The 20,968-nt window shown below is 36.0% G+C and overlaps 1 protein-coding gene across 38 annotated transcripts in view; it reads left to right on the top strand.

Annotated features, from left to right (window-relative positions):
• Nucleotides 1-20,968, top strand: part of MEF2C (myocyte enhancer factor 2C) — a 161,182-nt gene that overhangs the window by 58,174 nt on the left and 82,040 nt on the right. For 30 of the 38 annotated variants that reach the window (XM_084882095.1, XM_084882075.1, XM_084882086.1 and 27 more), the window contains one exon: nt 12,566-12,761. In XM_084882095.1, the coding sequence (XP_084738221.1) occupies nt 12,708-12,761 (54 nt within the window). In that variant the 5' untranslated portion in view covers nt 12,566-12,707. Of the gene's footprint in view, nt 1-10,644; nt 10,762-12,565; nt 12,762-20,968 lie in introns of those variants that run through there. The other 8 variants (XM_084882090.1, XM_084882082.1, XM_084882100.1 and 5 more) reach the window with 2 other exon arrangements.

Genomic DNA, 20,968 nt, shown 5'->3' with positions numbered 1-20,968 from the left:
GTTAATTTAGGTTTTGTAAATTATAAAGATTATGTTAAAACTGATGAATTATGTTCACCAAATATGGAATAAAAAGAAAACAATGGAATAAAAGGTCAAGTTTATACCACTCCCCAAAAAATTGGTGGGGAAGGGAGAATTAAAAATGTATACCCATTATTTCTTAAGTTATATTGCATAGGAAATTTTGACCCTTCCCCTTACTCAAAATACTATAGCTTTTAATTGGATGTTTCTATTTCACATTTAAAATTAACGTGTCTATTGTCCTGTACTCTAATTTCCTCCATAAATACTCATAATTCTTAAATTTTGTTGTTGTTTTTTTCTTAAAAATGCCTTAATTTAAAAAATACTAGATGATTCAATTTGTCTATTCATTCTGAGTTGGAAATTAATCTGTTTGGCTTGAAGCTATATAGCTTACTCTCATTAGATGGGTATGTCCAAAGATACGTGAATATTTCCCATATAGTGAGACTCTGGGATTTTCAAATATTGCTGAGATCTTAATCAAAACTGTGCTGATTGCTTGGGAGTTGAGCCCTACGAGAGAGAAAATAAATCAACCTAATCCAATGACTCAGTTGCATTAATAATATTGTAAAATTATTTATTTCTAAGAGATAAAGTTATTTTTTATTAAATAAAAAAATAATTTTATTTAATACTTCAAAAAGCATTCTGTATTTTACATTTGTAGAAAATTTGTATTGTATTTGTCAGATTACTCACAGTGCTATCTACATTTAACATTGCAAAATGAACTTATTTCATCTAGTGGGCATGGCTTTTATGAAACAGTCCACATTTTCAGGGAAGACACACCTTTGGATTGAATTAATATCAATTTAGAAACCTTTGCATTACTATATACTCATATTATCAGTGCTTTAAAGTATTTATAACTTTTATAAAATTATATAACATTGAAGTAAAGGAAACAAGTTATCATAGTAAATTTATGAAATTGAATTGTGTCCAACTGAATTTTTACAAATGAACGTGGCTCTGTTTTTTATTTGTGCTCCACAACCCCATCACAGAATGCATGTATTATTATTCCCATTCTATAAATGAGGAAACTGAGGTTTAGGAAAATCATGAATTAGCCAAGTTTGTACCACCATTGACTTGAGTGCTGGAGCAGTTATCCTGCTAATACTGTCTGGCTCCAACCATGGTTTAGATCTCTTCTCACATGTCATCTTCTCTAATAACCTCCCCTGACATCACTGTCCACCTCTGCCCTTGCTGGTCATTTACTGCCTCGCCTATTCTACTGTGGCACTTGCCTTACAGCACTGCTCTAAAATCATCCTGTTAGTGTGCTTGTTTATTGCCTCTTTAAAATATGTTCTGTGCAGACCAGGACCTCTGTTTGGTTCACAGTGTTGTCCTTGGCACCTACTCTTAGGATTGACATTTTTATGTCCCTGTGACTAATGACCAAGCTTTTACATTGTTAGCTGTAATGTTAAGCATCGTGATTTTGGCTCATGGTCTCCAGTGAAGTCAACTTAGGACAGGATTTGCTTGCCTACATGGTCCAAGGTGAAGCTTACGTGTAAACCCTGGGATACAAATACACCCAACACATACAGTTGCACGGAGCTCCTTGGTTCCAGAGCTGGGGCAGGGAGCCTGCATCGTGTCCTGTTAGAGGATCTGCACCACCTACGTGCACTTTAATCTCATTTCTGACATTTAAGTCTCACCCTCAGCACCAACGCTGACAAAAGCTCTGAAGTATTAAAACCATGTGTGACACAGCCTTGGCGTGTTTTACAGTGACCGGGGCGGCCGTGTGGAATCCTCTTGTCCTGAGTTAGGCACAGATAAAGGGAGGATATCGTTCTGAGAGGAATGTTACAACTACAAAGTGCATCCTGAAGGCCATTTCGCTCACAATGAAGGTCTGTGTCTTAAAATAGCACTATAACAAAGTAACTACAGAGTTTTGGCAAGGGCCTCGACTATTTATAGAACTCAGTAAGGCACAGTAAATAGTGCCACGCTGCTACCCGGCTCTCCTGTGCCATAACCCCAAACGTATGAGAAGCACTGTAATTATATTTCTCTCCTTAAAAAAAAAAAAATCATAGTAGGCATTATCAGTTTAACCATACGGAAGCTCAGGCTGAGATTTCTTTTTTAAATGCATAGTTTTGATTTCCAACAGCTGCACTAGGTCTTTAATCATATATTATCTTTATGAAGCCTTTTTCTAACATATGTTAATTGGCTGTTTTCTGTGACAAATTATGAGCTCTTACTTTGATGAGGTTCAATTGCAATCATGTTGGAGTCGAGTATGTAGAGTTTCCACCCCTTCTGGTTCCTCAAACCACTACAAACATCCGCACGTCACTGCTGTGCTGAGTAATGGCAGGATCTGGGCTGGCTGATTTCACTACAGATTTTTTTTTCCCCACAGGATATTTTCAGCTTCTTTGTACTAAATCTGTGGCAGGGTTTGCCCGTTTTAGCAGAAGCATGCTCTAAAATTAACATCAAATCTTATTGGAGATTACAATAATACAGTGAGAAATATTTCATCATCACACACAACACCCTGGCGTCTGTTTTTGCTTTACTAAAATTTTAGTCCACTTCTTATACATTTGTAAAAGTCCGTTGTGAGGTTGGTAAATATTTTCTAAATCATCAGCCTTTTGTAATCACTACTTTGAATTTTCCTCTCTTGAGAACAATTGCTTATTGAGATGATCAGGTATGTATTTAGCTCTCATAACGAAAATGCAAATGTTGTCTTTTCTAGGTGTCCCAAATATCAGCATGTGAAAGATTCCACTGTATTTTTTTTTCTTTGCCGTAACATCTATTGGTCAAATCATCAGAAGAATTGCATGTTCCAGCCAGGTTAATATCCTATAAGATGCATAGCTTCCATTCGAGCTCTCTATCCTCGTGTCAGTTTTTAATGTAGGATTAAGATGAACAGATATGTTCTGATCCGTCTGCTCTAAGAACTGTGATAGATGGCCTGCATCAGATACCAGCAGATGATCAGTGATAGCTATAATTAGAATAGATATTTAAAAACGCAGTGCATTTGTTTTGATTCACAGGGAAGCAGTAATTGATTAAGGCCTTCAGAAAGGGTGTCAGACAGCAGTCCCCTTGGGATTTATTATATTTAGCTGTGTTTCTGCCTGGACCTCTAAGGTGAAGGGTTCCAGGAACTGTGGTTCTCCAAAGCTAGAGCTAGAGCTGGGGAAGGGGGTGGGGGGAGTGTCCAATTTCCATACAGGTGTGAGAGTTTAAAATAAGATGTGCCGGATGTGAACAGGAGCCACTCCTCCTCGTGAGGCGGTTTTTAATCAGCCATTTCCCTGGAGAAGCACACAATCAATGAGCTCTCAGTCCTGAGGCTACCTGCGCTCAGAGGAAGGCCTGGGAACATCATTACAGAACTTGCGACGAAGCATGTGTGAAAAAATTAGAGCAGAAATTAAGGGGAAGAAAGGTTAACTTCAGAAGTCTTACTGGGGTACCTCTCTTTTGGAGGGTCATAAAGAGATAATTTCAAATATTAAAAGGGATGTTAAACTGAACTAAAGGCCAATACTATATTAAAAAGTCATCAGACATAAGTTAGATAACAGTTCTTACTGATTTATGTTAGCCAGAACGGTTTAAACACGTATATTGTTTTGGCTCCATTTCAGCACCAGTAAATAATAGGACGTTGTGTGTGTGTCTGTCATGAATAGCATCACAACCAGAGAGCAGGGCTTCGGGGGTCCTGTGTGGTGGTACCTCAGTGTGACTGTCAAGTCACTCGGTACACTGTGTCCCGAGTTAGTGTACACAAGGAAACTTAGTTCCACTTGGTAAGACGCATGCTTAATTGGCTCTAAGAAAATAAGCCAAGGTAAAGAATGACGTGTAAATGAAAGGGAGAACGGGGCACTTGCCTGTATGGAAGCCCATGAGCCATGTGGCTTAATTGGGGCCAGTTGGGATCACTTAATGATTGCTGTCAGAAGATCAGATTTAATTCTCCTTATAAGAAGACCACAGTGGGATAGAGTTAAACAAATTGCCGTCAGAGATTTCAGATGAAAAAAGCCTTAATTAGGTTGATTAGGATGCTATAAAAGAGATGAAGAGAAATAGAAAAATTGATGAATCACTGTGTTTCATGTTGAGCCATATATAATAGCAATATCTGTATTTTGGTTATGGCATTTTGAATTATATATATATATGTGTGTGTGTGTGTGTGTGTGTGTATATATATATATATATATATATATATATATATATATATATTAGCATGGAAGGTTCTTATGTAAACTTTCTAAACTTCTGAAGTTTAACTAGAGACAAAAGTAAATGACATTCCATGTAAATAGCAGTTGATTTATCAAGCATATTATCCATAAGGTATAACAAAATATTGGCAGGATAATTGTGTTTCTTCTCATTTCAGGTCATCTTTAAATGTTAAATAAATTGGAAAGACAATAACAGGCAAATTATTTGCAAGTACATAAGTTTTTAATCATTTAACATAATATTTAATGAATCATAAACAAAGCCTTTACTTAGACTGTCCTTTTAACCACATCACAATTCACTGGTGATACTAAGGACTACTCAGGTGTCTTAAAATGTATTCTTATTGTTTTATCTACACATTATGAAAAACTAAAATGTATTTCTTTTTCCATCTGCTGTACTTTTGCAGGAAAATGCTCTCTGCACACACCCACACACACCCACACAAATGTATCAGTAAGGCTGAGAGGGGGGTTCAATACATACAGAGTTTAGAGAGAGAAAAATTTGTACAGTATCTGCATTTTAATCATGAAATATGATATATTAAAGAAAGATTAGGAAAATAATGAACATAAGATTTTTTTTCTGACAAGTTCAAGAGATGCCAGGGAATTCAGATTTTTGTCATAATAATAAGAAAATGTATAATAGCAACGTCGCCCACTTAGAACCTAGCTTGCTTTGAAGGCTGGCAATTTCGTGTCACTGATATTGGTGTTGTACAGTGCTCCACTTGCTTTGTTCAATAGCAGCAGCAAAAAATCCAGCTGCGTGTGCTCATTGAGCGGGTACAGCTGGGGAGCGGAACACATTTTGGGATGCTAACCAGTAGCTCTCGCTTTGTGATGAGGACAGTGTTGAATTCACCTTGGTGGTAAGCCCTGCCACATCACACAGTGGCCTTTGAAAGAAAACGTGGTGGCTGCCCCGTTGTGAAAAATTAGGAAATCAAAGACATGATAAAACCCCGAATTAATTACATAAGATGATGTGGAAAAACTAAAAAACTGTGGTGTGGTTGAATAGCACAAGGCTCTTGACATATTTTAAGCCATTTGGGGTTTATTTTGGCTTGGAAAATGGAGATGCTATTTAAGCTACAATGTGAAAAAAAAAAAATACCCAGGACAAAATATACCATGGATAACCATGGCAGGGCAGCTATGCCTCCCTCCTGTTTATTAAGTTGTTTACCATGCAGTGCAGTTGTTTAAAGGTATGTGTCTCCTACATTCTAGAGCTGTGTAAATAAAATGATTTATGTCAGTGTTAATGGCAGGTTAGGCCCGCTTATTAAATTAATTGCAGGGGTTTGCAAAATGAGTTCCTTTTTAGCCTTATTATATTTCTGACATACATTTCATCTCCTTTTGTCCTTGGGGAAAGATATTAAAGTAGGACTAGAAGCATTAATGTGGAGTTTTCAGCAGCCATGGTCATTGGGAAAATTGATATATTTCCCTAGTTATTTCTACTTTTGCAGCCTGAAGCTCTTCCATGACTGATACTGAAGAGAAACTTCTTAATTTTTGTAACCCTGTACGTTTTTTTTCTTCCCATAATGATTATTGTTAATGGATAAATGAAGCATTACCTGGTAGCAGATTTTCATCGTTAGCCCTGCAGAGTGAGGTCTTCATGGCGTATGGAAAGATCACTTGGCAGCCTTACTGTACGAGGGGACTGAATTTATATTTCAGAATGGAAGCAGTCTTACAACAGTAGGCTAGGCTCCCAGTGCTACTCTGTACCCAGCACTCACCCTGCAAATGAAGAAATGCATTCCCACCTTTTGTAGGATAAGAAACAGGGGTTCCAAGGGATTAGTGGTAACTCAGTTTTTTGGGTTTTTTTTAATAGAGTTGCTTTAAAAAAATAAATTAATTTAAAAAAAAAAAATATATATATATATATATATATATATATATATATATATATATATATATATATATTATTGATTTTTTTACAGAGAGGAAGGGAGATGAATAGAAAGTTAGAAACATTGATGAGAGAGAAGGAAGGATCAGCTGACTCCCGCACGCCCCCTACTGGGGATGTGCCTGCAACCCAGGTGCATGCCCTTGACTGGAATCGAACCTGGGACCCTTCAGTCCACAGGCTGACACTCTATCCACTGAGCCAAACCAGTTAGGGCATCACTCAGCTTTTAAGTTCAAACCCTGAGCTTTCTGATTTCAAAATTCATTCGGCTTCCACTTCTCTGTTAAAATTATTCTTATTTATTACATGAGATGCTATATAAACATGACAAAGGATTAAGTATCAGGTTATCAGTTATCAGTCTGCTTCTGTATAAGCAAAAATATGAAAATGTTCTTAGTAGTAATCATTAAAAATAGCAAGTGCAGCCATGGCTGGTTAGCTCAGTTGGTTGGAGCGTTGTCCTCTACATTAAAGGTTACGGGTTTGATTCCTGGTCAGGACACGTACCTGGGTTCAATCCCTGATTAGGGCGTTGTGGAGGAGAGTCCAATCAATGTTTTTTCAATCAATGTTTCTCTCTCTAAAATTGATTAAAAACACATCCTTGGGTGAGAATTAAAAAAAAAATAGTGACTGCAGAAAATACCTGAGAAATTAAAACCTTAAATTTATTAACCAACTAATAATATAATCCTACTGTATACCTGGCACTGGGGTAGTTACTGGGGATACAAAAGTGAGACAAAACGTACCTGGCCCACAGATGTTTAGAAAGAGATACAATTTCAATTGTGACAAGTGCTTCAAAGGAGGACATGGTGCTGTGAGTCCTTTTAAGGGAATTTGATGTGATCGGGCGAGCGCAGAGTACTTTGTAGGAGGTGAGACAGAAAGGCAGAGAAAAGTTATGGAGGCACAGAGGGGAAGGAGGAGCATCCCAGCAGAGGGAATTGTATATGCAAAAGCCCTGCGGTAGGAAGTAGTTGGCAGGTGGTAGGAAGGAGCACGGCAGGAAAAATTATCACATTATTTATTATTTGTATATGTGATATTACACTGAAACTTGAAGATGACTCAGAATTCATCATCTTGGCTCAAAAATGGGATAGAGAAAATAGCTATTTGGCACAATGGTATTTATCCAGCGGGAAGGAATGGCTGTTCTTTTATTACCCATTAGAGGATGTGTCTTGGCTAAGTGTCTTTAAAATGAGCTCAGCTAGGGCAATACAACATTCTGTATAATGCATGGTAAGCTTAAACAGATATGGAGTGACTTTCAAGACCAAGGAAATATTACTCAACTCATAAACCATCGCACAGTCAAGTAACAATAAGAACAATAATAATTATATCTTTTGAAGTTCAGAATACCTCTTAAGGAAAAAAAAAAAAGTAAAAGTTCTACTTGTTCCTTTTAACCAAAATATAATTAGATGTCTCATATGTCTTTCAAACATATCATAAAGTAGAAAGTTAAATGTATCTATTTGCACCAAAATGAGCCACATTTTCCACTTCAAGTAATAATGAATCATTTAATTGTTTGAATCAGTCATACCAGACTGGCAGCAACTGGGACTTAAGATCCTTTTTGTCCCTTACTAAGTTTCCAGCCTGTATTTACTTAACAGTGCTAGTATAATTTCTTTTGTGGTACACTGTGCTTGGTTTTCAGCCCTGAGTTTTTACAGAAGAACATTATATGAAGATGCTAGTTGGTGTCAGTGGAAACGTGGGTGAATGAAAATGTTCTTTGCCAATATGCGTAGAAGAACACCAGTATTCTTTTTCTGCAAATTGACATCACATATTTTAATGTTTTATCATTATTCATAGATTGTTTTATTTAAGCGCCTGCATTGTGCTTATTATAGCAAAATACACGCTTTTGCAAAGATAAGTTTAGCAGGAGAGAATTAATTCCTTCCCACACCTTTTAATGTGGCATGGCAGTTTCACTCTAAGATCAAAACACATAACTGAAGGTTATGTTTAATTTCTAAATCAAAGTGTTGTGGGAAGATGATTGAAATCTGAAGATGACTCAGATCACTTGATATGTGGTTTTCTTCCTACAGAAACCTTATGGTAGACTGCCATTTCCAGGTTAGAAAGAAACTCACAGTGATGCGATTAAAATAAATAGTTTCACTATATACTGAAAGTTTGTGAGTTACTTTGGTAACTTAGAATTTTTTTAAAAAAAAACTTCAAGAGCTTCAGTATCGTAGGAACCTATTCTACCGCCCAGTCTGTGCTCTTTTTAACCTTGGGGACAAAGAAGTAATCCCTTTATTTTACCAACTTTTAATTTTTCGGGACAATTTTTGTGATTTTTATTTTTTACCCAAAATATGGCATATCTACATGTATTCTTATGATGGCTCTTTCATGGCATACAATTCTTCATGTGCCTCGAAGAAGAGTAAATTAAAATTATGCGGCCCCATCAACTCTGTCCGTTTTCCTGAGGCATGATAAATAGTGATCACGATATATCTCCACCAGAGTGTGAACTTGTTGGTTTTCTCATGGTCTGTTTCTTAAAGCAATCAGGCAAAAATACTCACCTATTGCTAAAATTGATTTTTTTTGCAGGTATTTTAAAAATAGAAATTAAAAATTTCGTCCCGAGTCTGGATCTCACTCACTGTCCCTTATCTGAACCTCTCCAAGGCCTCTGTGTGGGGCGTGCAGCACAGCTCACTCAGACAGTTCAGCTCAGAGAAGGAAGTGAAGAGTTTTGGTTCCCATTTTACACTTCTGGAACAGTTTAGGGAAGGAAGCACCTTTACACCTTTTATTGTTCGTGGTTGCTGACATCACATCCTTCCCTGACCAGTCTGTGCGTGTTTCCTGCCATTCTGTCAAGACTCTTCTGTGTTACTGGGAGGGATTTGTAGGAGGTTGGGAGGGAGGGAGGAGGCCGGAGGGAGGGAGGGAGTAAGAAAAGAAGGAGGTAGAGAAGAGGGGGAAGGGAAGCGGGATGTGGGTATCACTCAAGGGAACTTGTTTATAACTGAGAGAGCCTGGGGAGAAGGATCTTTAGCACCTATCCACACGAAATTCTTCTCTACTTGGGTCTCACACCACTTTGCCTGCATGTGCCTGCTTATGCCAAACAAAAAGTGAACAGAAGCCTTCCATACTGAAGTTCCCCTTTTTAGTAAGCAGCCTGATTTTATTTTTCTCATATTTAGGTTGGCAAACAGAAAAACAATGCAGAAGACAGGAACTGTATAGAGTGTAACTGTGGTAGAGAATTTTTTTTTCTTTCTATTTTTTTTTTTTTTTTAATTACTGATTGTTTTTATGGGACTCTGTCATTTTCCAAGAATGCTGCTTTCATGTGGAAAGAAGTAGCGGCAAGCCTGCAGGAATTATTTTAAGTTTATGGTTGATTGTACATAGTGGAAGTTTTCAGCATAACTTGAAATTCTACTACGTGTAGTTTAGCTATTCTTTCCTTCATATGCATACAAGACAATTTTACAGATTAGTCAAGTTACATAATCTCTTTTTCATCCTCTCTGGGCTTCCTACAAATGAATGCTTGAAACCAACCTTACAATATAATTTTTGCATAAAAATTAGGTTAGAGAAGTTGTTATGCTAAGAAAACAGCTACTGAGCTGTTGTTGACCTTCCTCACTCTCTGAGTTTCTACTGACAGCCTTGAAGTGTTGTGACTCACAATCCAATGTTCTCAGCCATGTGTTCCATGACACATTTCTCCAGGAAAACAGTCACATCATCCCCACCTAGCATTCTGCATATATATACTTAAGAATGTAAAATTTGTCTTGTAGCAATGTTCAAAAGGCAACACCTGAAGAAATATTTATTTTTACAGGAAAAAATTTTAATTTTATTGAAATTTATACTTGCTTCTCTACACTGCATATTTCAAATAGAAAAATATATTCAGTGGCATTTTTATCAAATATATATATATATATATATATATATATATATATATATATGACATGTACATATAAATGTTTTCTGGCAAAACATTCCCCATCATGTTTTGAGAATTAAAAAAAAAAAAAATCCTTGCTTTGCTCTTTTTGAAAAGTTCTCTCACTACAAAGTTGTGAAATAGCTGGGTGGTGATAGGGAGGAACTCTTCTAAGTTTGGTTCGTCAGGAACTCTCTGTCTTTCTGAGGAGGCTCTTTTCTCCAGGGATGTCTCTCTGCTTGTCTGGTTATTTGTATTTTGAAATCGGGATCTGTGGAAGTTCTCGTCTTGTCCGCCTTGTCACCACACTAATCTGCTCACCCTGACCTTCCACCTTCAAGTGAATAAGCGCTTAGGCAGGCAGAGTCCTGTAAGCCGATAGTGCCACGGGCCTGAGCTAAATGAAAGAAAGGAAACTGTCCCATTTGCATTTGCTGTGGATTCATGGGTTGGCTTTTCTGTAACAGAGGAAGCCTGCTCGTCTCTGTGGGGTCTTGCGCATGCATGGGAAATACCATTCTAACGTGCTGCTTGCTTCTAAGGTAAGATGATAGGAAATGCAGAAAAGTTGTCCAGTTGAGTGATATTTAAGACCATTTCTAAAAATAGATAAATGGACAGTGGCAGCAGTGAATATATGATGCAATTGTGCTTTGTGGATTTTTTTTTTGTATTTTAATGTGATTTAATATGTATTTGAATAGCCAATTTTCTCATGTATGTTTGTCAAATGTATGTTATTTATATAACTCTTTAAAACTTTTGAACTACTTCCAACATTTAAAATCACCACTGGGGTAATAACTAGTTTTTGATGAGCACTGTGGGGTCATGATGTTACTCAATACATGTCTTCTCAGAGGCAGGAGTGAGCTGCAGTTTAATAGAAAGGCATTGGGCAAAAGAGAATAGATGGTCTTAGTATTTAAGCAGCACTAATCCACCAGAACTAATTATATCATAATAGCTTCTCCAATTAGATCATCAGAAAACTTAAAATTAAAAAAAAATTACTCAAGGTGATAAAGAATATAGAAATTAAGTTTAAAAAAATCAGAAGAGAGCTGATGATCAGAGTAAGTATAAAACAGCTTTCCTGTTCCAATAACTTTGAATTGGAGCCAATTAATCTATTCAATAGCCAGGACACTGGATTAGCATTACATCATAAATGTGGGAATTTACCAGGTTGCTCATCAGACACCAACTAAAATAAACAGGGAAATACTGAGCAATGCGCAAAGTAGTTGCATTCTTTGACATGAGATGGGAGAGAAGAACTTAAGCTGTTGCTTGCAAATGAAGAAGCCATTGTGGAATGCTTTCTTGTTAACTTCCACATTTCACGGCAATTCACTTTCATTACATTCAAACACTTCCAGATGTACTTTACAACAAAGTAAAATATATTCTTGTAATATTCTGGATTTCCTGGGCTTCCCTTATATTACTGATGTTCATTTCATTAATATTAATTTGTGACCTAAAGACATGCAGTATATAATAGCAAGTTTCTGTAATTTTGTGTCTTACTCCCCAAAGAGATATGATGTCTTTTTAAAATATTTAAATGTAGAGAACCGATGGCTTATTATAAAAAGTGTAGTTATAAATGAAATAATACTCTGATTTTTTTCTTTTTATGAATGATTATCTTCTTGGATTCTTGTACTGAAGATGTAGCTTAAGGGCTTTCAAAAGGACGAGATCTCAGTGCTGATAGCTGCTGGTTATGTAACATTAAATATCCCGTATGCTTTTTACAGTGTCTCATAGCAGTGGCTTTTAAAAAATAAGATTAAAGGATTTAGATTTAAATTAGTTGACATTTACATATATCAAATAGCACTTTCATAATAGTCCATCCTATTTGCATAACGAGGGACATTATCACCTCTGCTGTCAAAACACGAGATTGTTTTCCCTTCAGAAATGAATTAGCTGCCTACTTAGCATACACAGGTACATAAAGGTTCATTAACTCTCTGATTTAGGTAATTTTTCACAACAGAAGGGTGCAAATAGTCACCTAATTTTATTTTTAAAATAATAAGAAACTCTGCAAAAAGACACATTTCAACCGTCTGCCTTTAAAGCATAGTTTTCATCATTTAAATGACTTGTTAAATTACTTATGAGGTTATTGTCATTATAAAAACAAACGGATCCTACTTTATGTGCTCCTGCATGTGACATACCATGAACTTTTAATAAGCACTTATTTTCATTCATTTGATAGGCTTCCTGCCATGTAGTTGTTTGTTTGATTCTTAATAATTAGAATATGAGAGTTCTTCTGAAACTGACTTGCTGTTATAGGGGTACTGAATTTGTGTTGTTCTTCAGCAGGAACGAATGCAGGAATTTGGGAACTGAGCTGTGCAAGTGCTGAAGAAGGAGATTTGTTTGGAGGAAGCAGGAAAGAGAAAGAAAAGGAAGGAAAAAATACATAATTTCAGGGACGAGAGAGAGAAGAAAAACGGGGACTATGGGGAGAAAAAAGATTCAGATCACGAGGATTATGGATGAACGTAACAGACAGGTGAGTGGGAAAAACTTTTTTTGTGTCATTACTTAACATGGACTATTTATTACATTTCCCCCAGATAGGTTAAGGATCCTGAATACATTATGAACTTAAAAACATCCATTAAGAGAAGTGTCAGTGAATTGAACGTGGCCAGTTTAAGTGCTAATGGTCTCTTATATATATAGGATGTCCCCCCAAAAGTGTATACGCACTTTGAATAATTATAAAGGCAGTATTTATTAAAATACATCTTCAAAATTGAGCCATCAGCTGTTTATGTGTGTATACATGTTAGGGACACTATATATATATATATATATATATATATATATATATATATATACACAAAATATATGTAGCCATATACATATATGTATGTACATATATGTGTGTGTGTGTATATACATATATATGTAAAAAGAAAAAAATCACCATATCTTTTAGAAATACAGTTTACATCTTCATGGTTATTCACTTTTTACTTCAACCTGAATTCTAAGTGCAAGCTGTACTCATGTAATATAAATAGCTTGATAATCAAGAGTTAATAAGCATGACATTGCTACATTGCACGCATCATCAAACAAAGATGTTCTTCTATTCATGGGCACAAGGCCTTTTGTGGTCATCTATTTAAAAGGTTTATATAATAAGCTAAATATCATGAAAAAAATAGCTTTCATTCTATTCACAGGTTTGAATTACATCCAAAATATTTAACATGACCTGACAACAACAACAAAGAAAACACCCACATAAAATATTAGTAATTTAAAGCATGTAGGCAAGAAATATTAATTCATACCATTTTCTTTAAACCCTGACTTTTATACACAGAGAGGTAGATTATGTTATAATTTTTCCTAGATATCTGTGTGATACAATTGATCTGTACTAAAGACATTAATTATACATCCAAATGCTCTATTCAGCAAAGAGTTGTATATCATGAATATCTGTCATCTGACTGAAATTTCCTTCACACTTGGAGAGGTGGATGCTAGGCAATGTAAGGAGAGGTAGGCGGGTTGTATGTATGCTGATGTTAAATATCAAATAATGATTCCTTGGGGCAACTACAATAAGTCAGATCACAGCCACTGCAAATGGATAATGGGACCTATAATGGGACATTCCTTGGCCTTGGACAAGAAGAATCTTTTTGCTTTTGCCCCATTTACACTAGGGAAAGCTTAAGAGGACAGCTTTGGAGATACCCCACAAGACCGTAATTTTCCTCAAATAAAGACCCTCTCTCTCCTGTATTGTCCCTTTCTATCTCTTTGAAACACTAAGTGAGACTAGAACTGATTCATGGTTTAAAATGTTAGGTTGCTACCTGTGTGAATTAAAGCGAATAGAGGTTGTTATTTATGCTGTCAAGCCAGTATGCTATTAAGAAGTAAAGAAACTTTTTAGATTTTTATGTTTATAATTCCTTAAATTGTTATATTTAAGGAAAATAGGACTTGAAATATTTCTGGCTGAAAATTAAGCTAAAGGATGACTAATGCTAATATTTCTAATGTATTTCTTCAGAGCTTTTCTTCCATATTGTTTATTCCTATGGGTCAAGCCAAAAAGCAATATTTTTTTCAATATAAAACCAGAGTATTTTTACTTGATTTATAGATTAAAATTAAAACTGAAACATTGAACAGAATGTACCATTGACTGCTTAAACCCAGCTATTTGGACTGGAATTTATTTGGTTGTAGTCAGAAGTTATATGAATTAGCACTTACACTTCATTAATAATACCAGCTAACTTTTAGGCTCATGAAATCCATCATATCTTTTGCTTGCAAATAGAGAGGAAATTTTTTGCAGGTGGAATTCATGAGCTCTTATTATGCTTTATAAAGGAACATAAAACTCACACAGGGAAACATGAATTTTAACACCATACTTTTGAACTAATAATTGAACATCTCTTCTTAATTTAAGTATAATGTGTCTACAGTTGCTATAACACTCACCTATGTTGGAAGTCATAATAACTTTAAGAGAAGAAAAAATATTTAAATTCAGCTTAGTTTATTTTTTTATTTATCCTCAAGACAAATTTCTTATTTTATCCTATAGAATTTAGGATTTTTTTTTTCAGTCTTTAGGTACTAGTACAGTAGGCCCTTTAATTCAACACCCTTAAATGTAATTAGTAAAATTGAAAACTTGCATGTTTTAACATATGTTTCAGTGGCTATCTTAGATGGCCATTGGCAATCGTCAGCAGCCATCTTCCTTCCAAATGTTTGTCATGTGCGCCTCTCACCTACTGCGAGAGTGGTCATGAGAACCATTGGGAGAGAGCTTAAAAGAGGTAGGTCATCGCCCTAATCGGTTTGGCTCAATAGAGCATTGGCTTGAGGACTCAAGGGTCCCAAGTTCGATTCTGGTCAAGGGCATGTACCTTGGTTGCAGGCACATCCCCAGTAGGAGATGTGCAAGAGGCAGCTGATCGATGTTTCTCTCTCATCGATGTTTCTAGCTCTCTTCCTTCTCCCTTCCTCTCTGTGAAAAATCAATAAAATATATTTTTAAAAAAGAGGTAGGTCACTTCTAATAATCAACCCCAGCAAATCTGAAAGAGCATGTCAGACGAACTATGGAGGCTCCCCTAAACTGGGCTTCCTTTGAGCTATGTGTTCACAAGTTGAAAAGAAAAAGTTAACTGCTTTGCCCTTTTGAAGCTTCCCCCACTGTAGCCTCCTTGGCGGAGCCTCACACAATGGTTCACAGTCACCTTTTCCTTAAAGCAGTGAAAGCCTGCTCTGCCATTGCAGGTGTTTATTTGGCAATACGGAGAACCGGGTGTTTTTTGTTTTTTTTGTGTTTTTTGTTTTTTTTTACAGAATAAGAAATACTTGCGTAAAGTGTGAAATGAAATATTGCAGAGCAGATGTGATAAATTCTATATCATTAAGAAATAAAACTGTTGTAAAACAGAGCAGCTTACTGTTTAAATTGAATTTTGCCCATATTTTATCTTTCGTTATGGAAGTAGGGAACAGCTAAAATTCAGAAAGTCCAAATGATATATGTAATAGTTTAGGAGAAGAAAATTATTAACAGCTTTTTAATTTTTTTTTTAATTTCCCAGAGTTTCTAAGTTTATGAAAACTACTGAATTTCTAGCTTAACCAAGATGGGTTTCTTAAGCAAGTATATAAAAATAAAATAAAATCCTGAATTCTCAATTTGCCTTGCAGAAATTTTCAGATAACTTAATAAAAGCAGCTACAAGTTCTGAGAACTACATATATATTATTTCAGTTAATCCTTATCAACCCCATTTACAGCTGAATAATTTATTAATTTATTAAATCAACAAATATTACTAGCTTGCCATGTGCCCAGCATTAAGATGCAGTAGAAACAAGAAGAATCTCATCCAGCTTATCAACTGCTGCGGAAGTCATCAAACGTTTTCTGTCAAGGGCCAGATAGCAAATATTTCTGGCCTTGTGATCCATACACATACAGTGTCTGTCTCAACTATTTGTCTCTGCCCCAGTAATGAAAGCAGCCATGGACAAAATGCAGGTGAATGAATGTGCCTGTGTAGAATGAAACTTTACTGATAAAAAGAGGTAGTGAGGGCAGGCTGGATTTGGCCTGTGGATCGTAAGTTGTAGGCCTCTGGCCCAGGGAGATGAGTCAGCCATGAAATATGCAAATATATAACAAAGTTTTGTTCATAGGTGTGATGAATGAAACTGTGAAAGTGCTATGAATGAATAACAGGAGGTACTTTATTTAGATTGGGGGTCAGGGGAACACCTCTCTGAGGAAATGCTAAAGATGGGATCATTAAGATAGAGTCAGGCAGGTGACAACATTCCAGAGGAAACAAACGAGGAAGCTGAAGAAAAGCCCATGGAGCTTGACCTTGGCTCATCTAACTTTACAGAAATGAGAGAAAAGATTGAATGTTAGGCAGAGGCCAGGTCATGCAAAGCTTTGAACTCAGTTAATACCAGGAGGTAGCCAAAATTTGAGCCCAAATCTTTCAGATTGAAACACAAAACACGATTTTATCAATTAAATCTTGCATAATATAATAGCTAAGAATATAGTTGTAGGTCATAGCTTTTCCCAATTACATCCTGCTGCACCCAGTATAATATAATGGCAATGAGCACAGTTGGAGTAACACACATACCTAGATCTGGTCCCAGTTCTGCCATCTACCAGCTGTATTTCTTTTCATCAAGTGCCTTAACCTCTCTGAGCCTCATCCATTCCCTCATCAGTATAGATTGAGGATTTAAAAAAAAATAGTACCCACCTCATTAGGTCATTGAGATAATCAAATTAGGGAATAAAGGTAAAGCATCTAGCATATAATATGTGCTCAATAAATTTCCTAATTAAGCTATTCCTATTAAGACACATGCTCTTTGAACCATGAGCTATTATGTTATAGTTTATGTGATTTCCATCCAAGCAACTCCTGCTCTGTATAGTACACTAAAAAATGGTACCTGAACTTTCATTTCATGAGTGTTTTACCTTAAAAAGAGTATCAGGGAGATGGAAGGAACATGGAACAGAGTAGTGCAGGGGCACAAAGGGGTCCTTAGAAAAAAAGGGGTGAGAGAGTCATTTCAGACCAAGAACCGGATGATGGAGGAGGATGGCTGGTGGGCACGAAGAAAAATGTCTTAAGTTCTTTTCTTTCATCAGATCTGGAACACTAATAGTTTTTGCCAGCAAACAAAGTTTTATATAATTATCGGTGCAATAACTGGAGCACAAATTAAAGACAATTAGTAATATTCTCTGTTAATAGAACAGCAGAATACCCTTATGACTAAAAGGAATTCAGAGTTCATAGCTGTTAAATTTTTTAACTTTTTCTCTTGAGATGTATTTATTTCCTCAAGTGACTCTCTTTTAAAAAGAAACAAAGTTTACTCCATTTTCCTGTTTCCCACTATTTTAGATTATTCTTAGAATGTTAGCTAAAATTTCTATAGGATTTTTACTGTAACATTCATTCCTTCAAGGTGATAGATAATCCAGAATACATATTGGTAACTAAAAGAGCTAATTACAGTTCTAAATTTGAGAGTCACACCCCACTAACCTAATATAATATTTGTTGAAATTGAAATAGATTCACCCTTTAAGTATGAGGATTTGGGTAATTTAGAAATATAAATAAATTGCTTGTTTAAGAATATAACTTTGATGAATTGTGAACCATGTGTTAAAAGAGCAGAGTAATCTAGTCACACTGTTTTCTTTTGTCATCTCCACAAAAAAAATGTCCAGACTTGTCAGTTGCTTTTATGCATATCAAGTAAGTGAATAGTATTTGAGAGGAAATTATACTTTAAATACTATAGAAGAGTTATCCGTGTAAAGCAATGAATTTCTGGAACCTTGTTTCAGATCAAGTGAATAAAAGTTCAATCACTCTAAATCCAAAATAAACCTTCAAATACCTCATAATGAAGATTTTTTTTTTTTTTGCATTTTCCCCCTCAGTATTATTTCTTAACAGCTGGCTGTCTCTCCTAAACTTGTATTAAAATTTTTATTAAATAAACTCATTTTATAGAAATAAAATTAGCATGCATCATAGTAATATATTAGGACATCTTAGAATTGAATTATAGAGTATATTGATGCATCCTGTGGATGCCTACTTAAAGATCCCCCATGCATATAAGTTAAACCATTCATTCATTAATCTTCAAATCACCCAAGGGAAAAGGTTTTGTTGGAATTCCTGACGATGGAAGAGACTTTTGAGAATTTTCAAATCAAAGAAAGCAGGGGTCAACGTGCTCAGATACCTAACAGCTATATCAAGCCGTTCATTTGTGTTGTACTTTTAGCAATATGGAAACAGTTCTCAAATGGTCTCCCCCACATAGTTGAACCATAGTGAACTGCACCAAACACTTCCTATACATCCCATAGGTGTGAGACAGTTTATATTTGTGTCAGCTAGATCTACTCCTCTACTGCCAGAGAAACCCAAGGAAGGCCAACATGCTCACAGTGAAAAGGAAACTGTTCCTCTAGAATTCGATCACTAGATTTAAGAAACAAGCTCTGCTGAAACATGAGGTCTTCAAGATGTTCTGTTGTTCGCCTAATTTGTGTATCTCATATAATTTCCAGCCAGAACTGTAATTTATAAAAAAATTCTGAGGTTTGGGCTTACTGTACCTCAGTCATTTTGGGTGCAGTTGAGGTGTAGTGGCACCTTCCACTTCTGTGAATGCATGCACACACCTTGTCTGCTTCAAGTCCCCTTTGGCTTTGCAAACGCACAGACTCTGTGTGACATCGTAGTACTGGCAAACCAACACTAAAAATATTAACATTATAAATAGACCACATAAACCAGAATGTTTTTTCCAAACTGTAGATTAAAGAACATGCTTGATCGTCTCAAGAGCCATGCCCTTTGCAGTCTAGACTTACTTTAACTTTGTAATTTATTCACTTAAAAGGAGCTCCTTCAAAAATTATTATGGTGAAAAATATTTTGAAAATTTATGTCCCAACACAATCTTATTGAAGACAATTTGGAACACCAACCTCCCCCTCCCCCTGCCCTCAAATAATGACTTTGGTATAAAAAATTACATAATTTAATTGAACCAAAGGAAATCCCATAATATAGATATATATTTGCATTTCTTTGAAATATGTTGGACCACTAATAGGAATAAGAGAACCACTCTAAATGTTTGGAAATTTGACTTTTAATTTTAAGTTGGAACAGTTTAGCTTAAGAAATCACTAACATTTAAATAACATTTCAACAAACGTAACTGTTTGGAAACTACAGCGAATTCAGCCTCCTGCCTTCTGTCTTGCAAGGATGTATTTGGAAGGCCCTGAGGGAGAAAATATTGGAGTTAGGAGGTAAGCGTGAAGCCATTGTGGAAAGGAAGAAGTCACACTCTTCCTGTTATGACAGGAAACGTAGACAAATGTGCTTCCTGAGCATTTGCTCAGCAGGGAATGCAGCAGTCTTTGACCTTTACCTTAGGTACATTTTGGCTTTGTTAAACTAGTAAACATGTTTTGCCCCCAAAAATATAAACCTGGTTTATTTGATTCTTCTCAGATTCAAATTATGTATTTCATGTATATGAGGTATGGAGAAATAGAGGTATTTATTTCATGATGGCATCTACAGGTTGGATTTTGAATGTAAATCATCCCTTTATCAAACCAAGCAGACCTGAACTGCACATATAAAAATTTTAAAAATTTATCATGTTATAGTCTTCTCTTTTTAAAATCCAAAACATTCTTAGGCTTAAAAATGTACCACAATAAAATCTTTTAAATCCTGGCAAGATTAATAATTATAGATCATCCTTCTTCCTTTGCCTCACGTGGACAAATTTTTCAAGAATCAGCTATCACAAAGTTTAAAACCCAGACTCTATGATTTTCTTAATAAACACTTAAGTTTATTAATATGCATTTAATTATTTAGCTGTAGCCTAACCATTGTGTTGTTTTTGTTTTTGTTTCAAATTAGTGTGCAATGCTTAAGATTTAAAGTTTTATTTTTGAGTTTATGGTGTTGACTTAGGATGAGGGGTTGGTGGAGTTCTAAATTCCATACTCCAAACCCCTTATTTTAATCCTTTTATCATGTTCAGGGCTTTTGGAACTACTGCTCAAAACCCTTTTGGACATCCCTGCATTGCAGGGAAACCCGCTCAAGTTGCTTGAGGCCAACGAGGACAATAGTTCTCTTTGCAGCCCGAATACACTGCCATCTCATCCTTGCAAGTTATGCTGGAGGGTTACAGGCACATGGTAGCAGTCTGCTTAAAAGAGCCCCTCACTGCTCTTTAAAGAGCCTTTCATTTACCGAGGCAGGCCCGTCATTGTATAAAGGAGCACTTGTCTGGAACACAAGTCTGCAGCGGCATTACTTCCTCCACCGAGAGTAATCATCAGGCCTAAAGCTCGCAAGCCTTTCTAATGACAGACTGAATTAAACAAAATAAAAATGGAAGAGGAATACTTTAGAACAGTTGTACCATTACTTACTGTCAGGAACAAGCCAAAGGGAGAAAAAAGAGCATTTAAGAGGGCATTTCCCTTTTTTCAATTAGAGATTGTCTTTGCAGACTCTTGACTCCATCCCTAACCCTTTAAACACATGGGAAGACCTGGTGGCTCTGAATTAGAGAGTGCATTGTGTCTCCCAACTGTCCGTCTTGTCACTC

Source organism: Pipistrellus hanaki (genome assembly GCF_964339955.1).
Source record: "Pipistrellus hanaki genome assembly, chromosome: 4".
NCBI lineage: Eukaryota > Metazoa > Chordata > Mammalia > Chiroptera > Vespertilionidae > Pipistrellus > Pipistrellus hanaki.
Note: the sequence above shows the minus strand (reverse complement) of the source record. Positions and strands in the feature narration are given on the sequence as shown.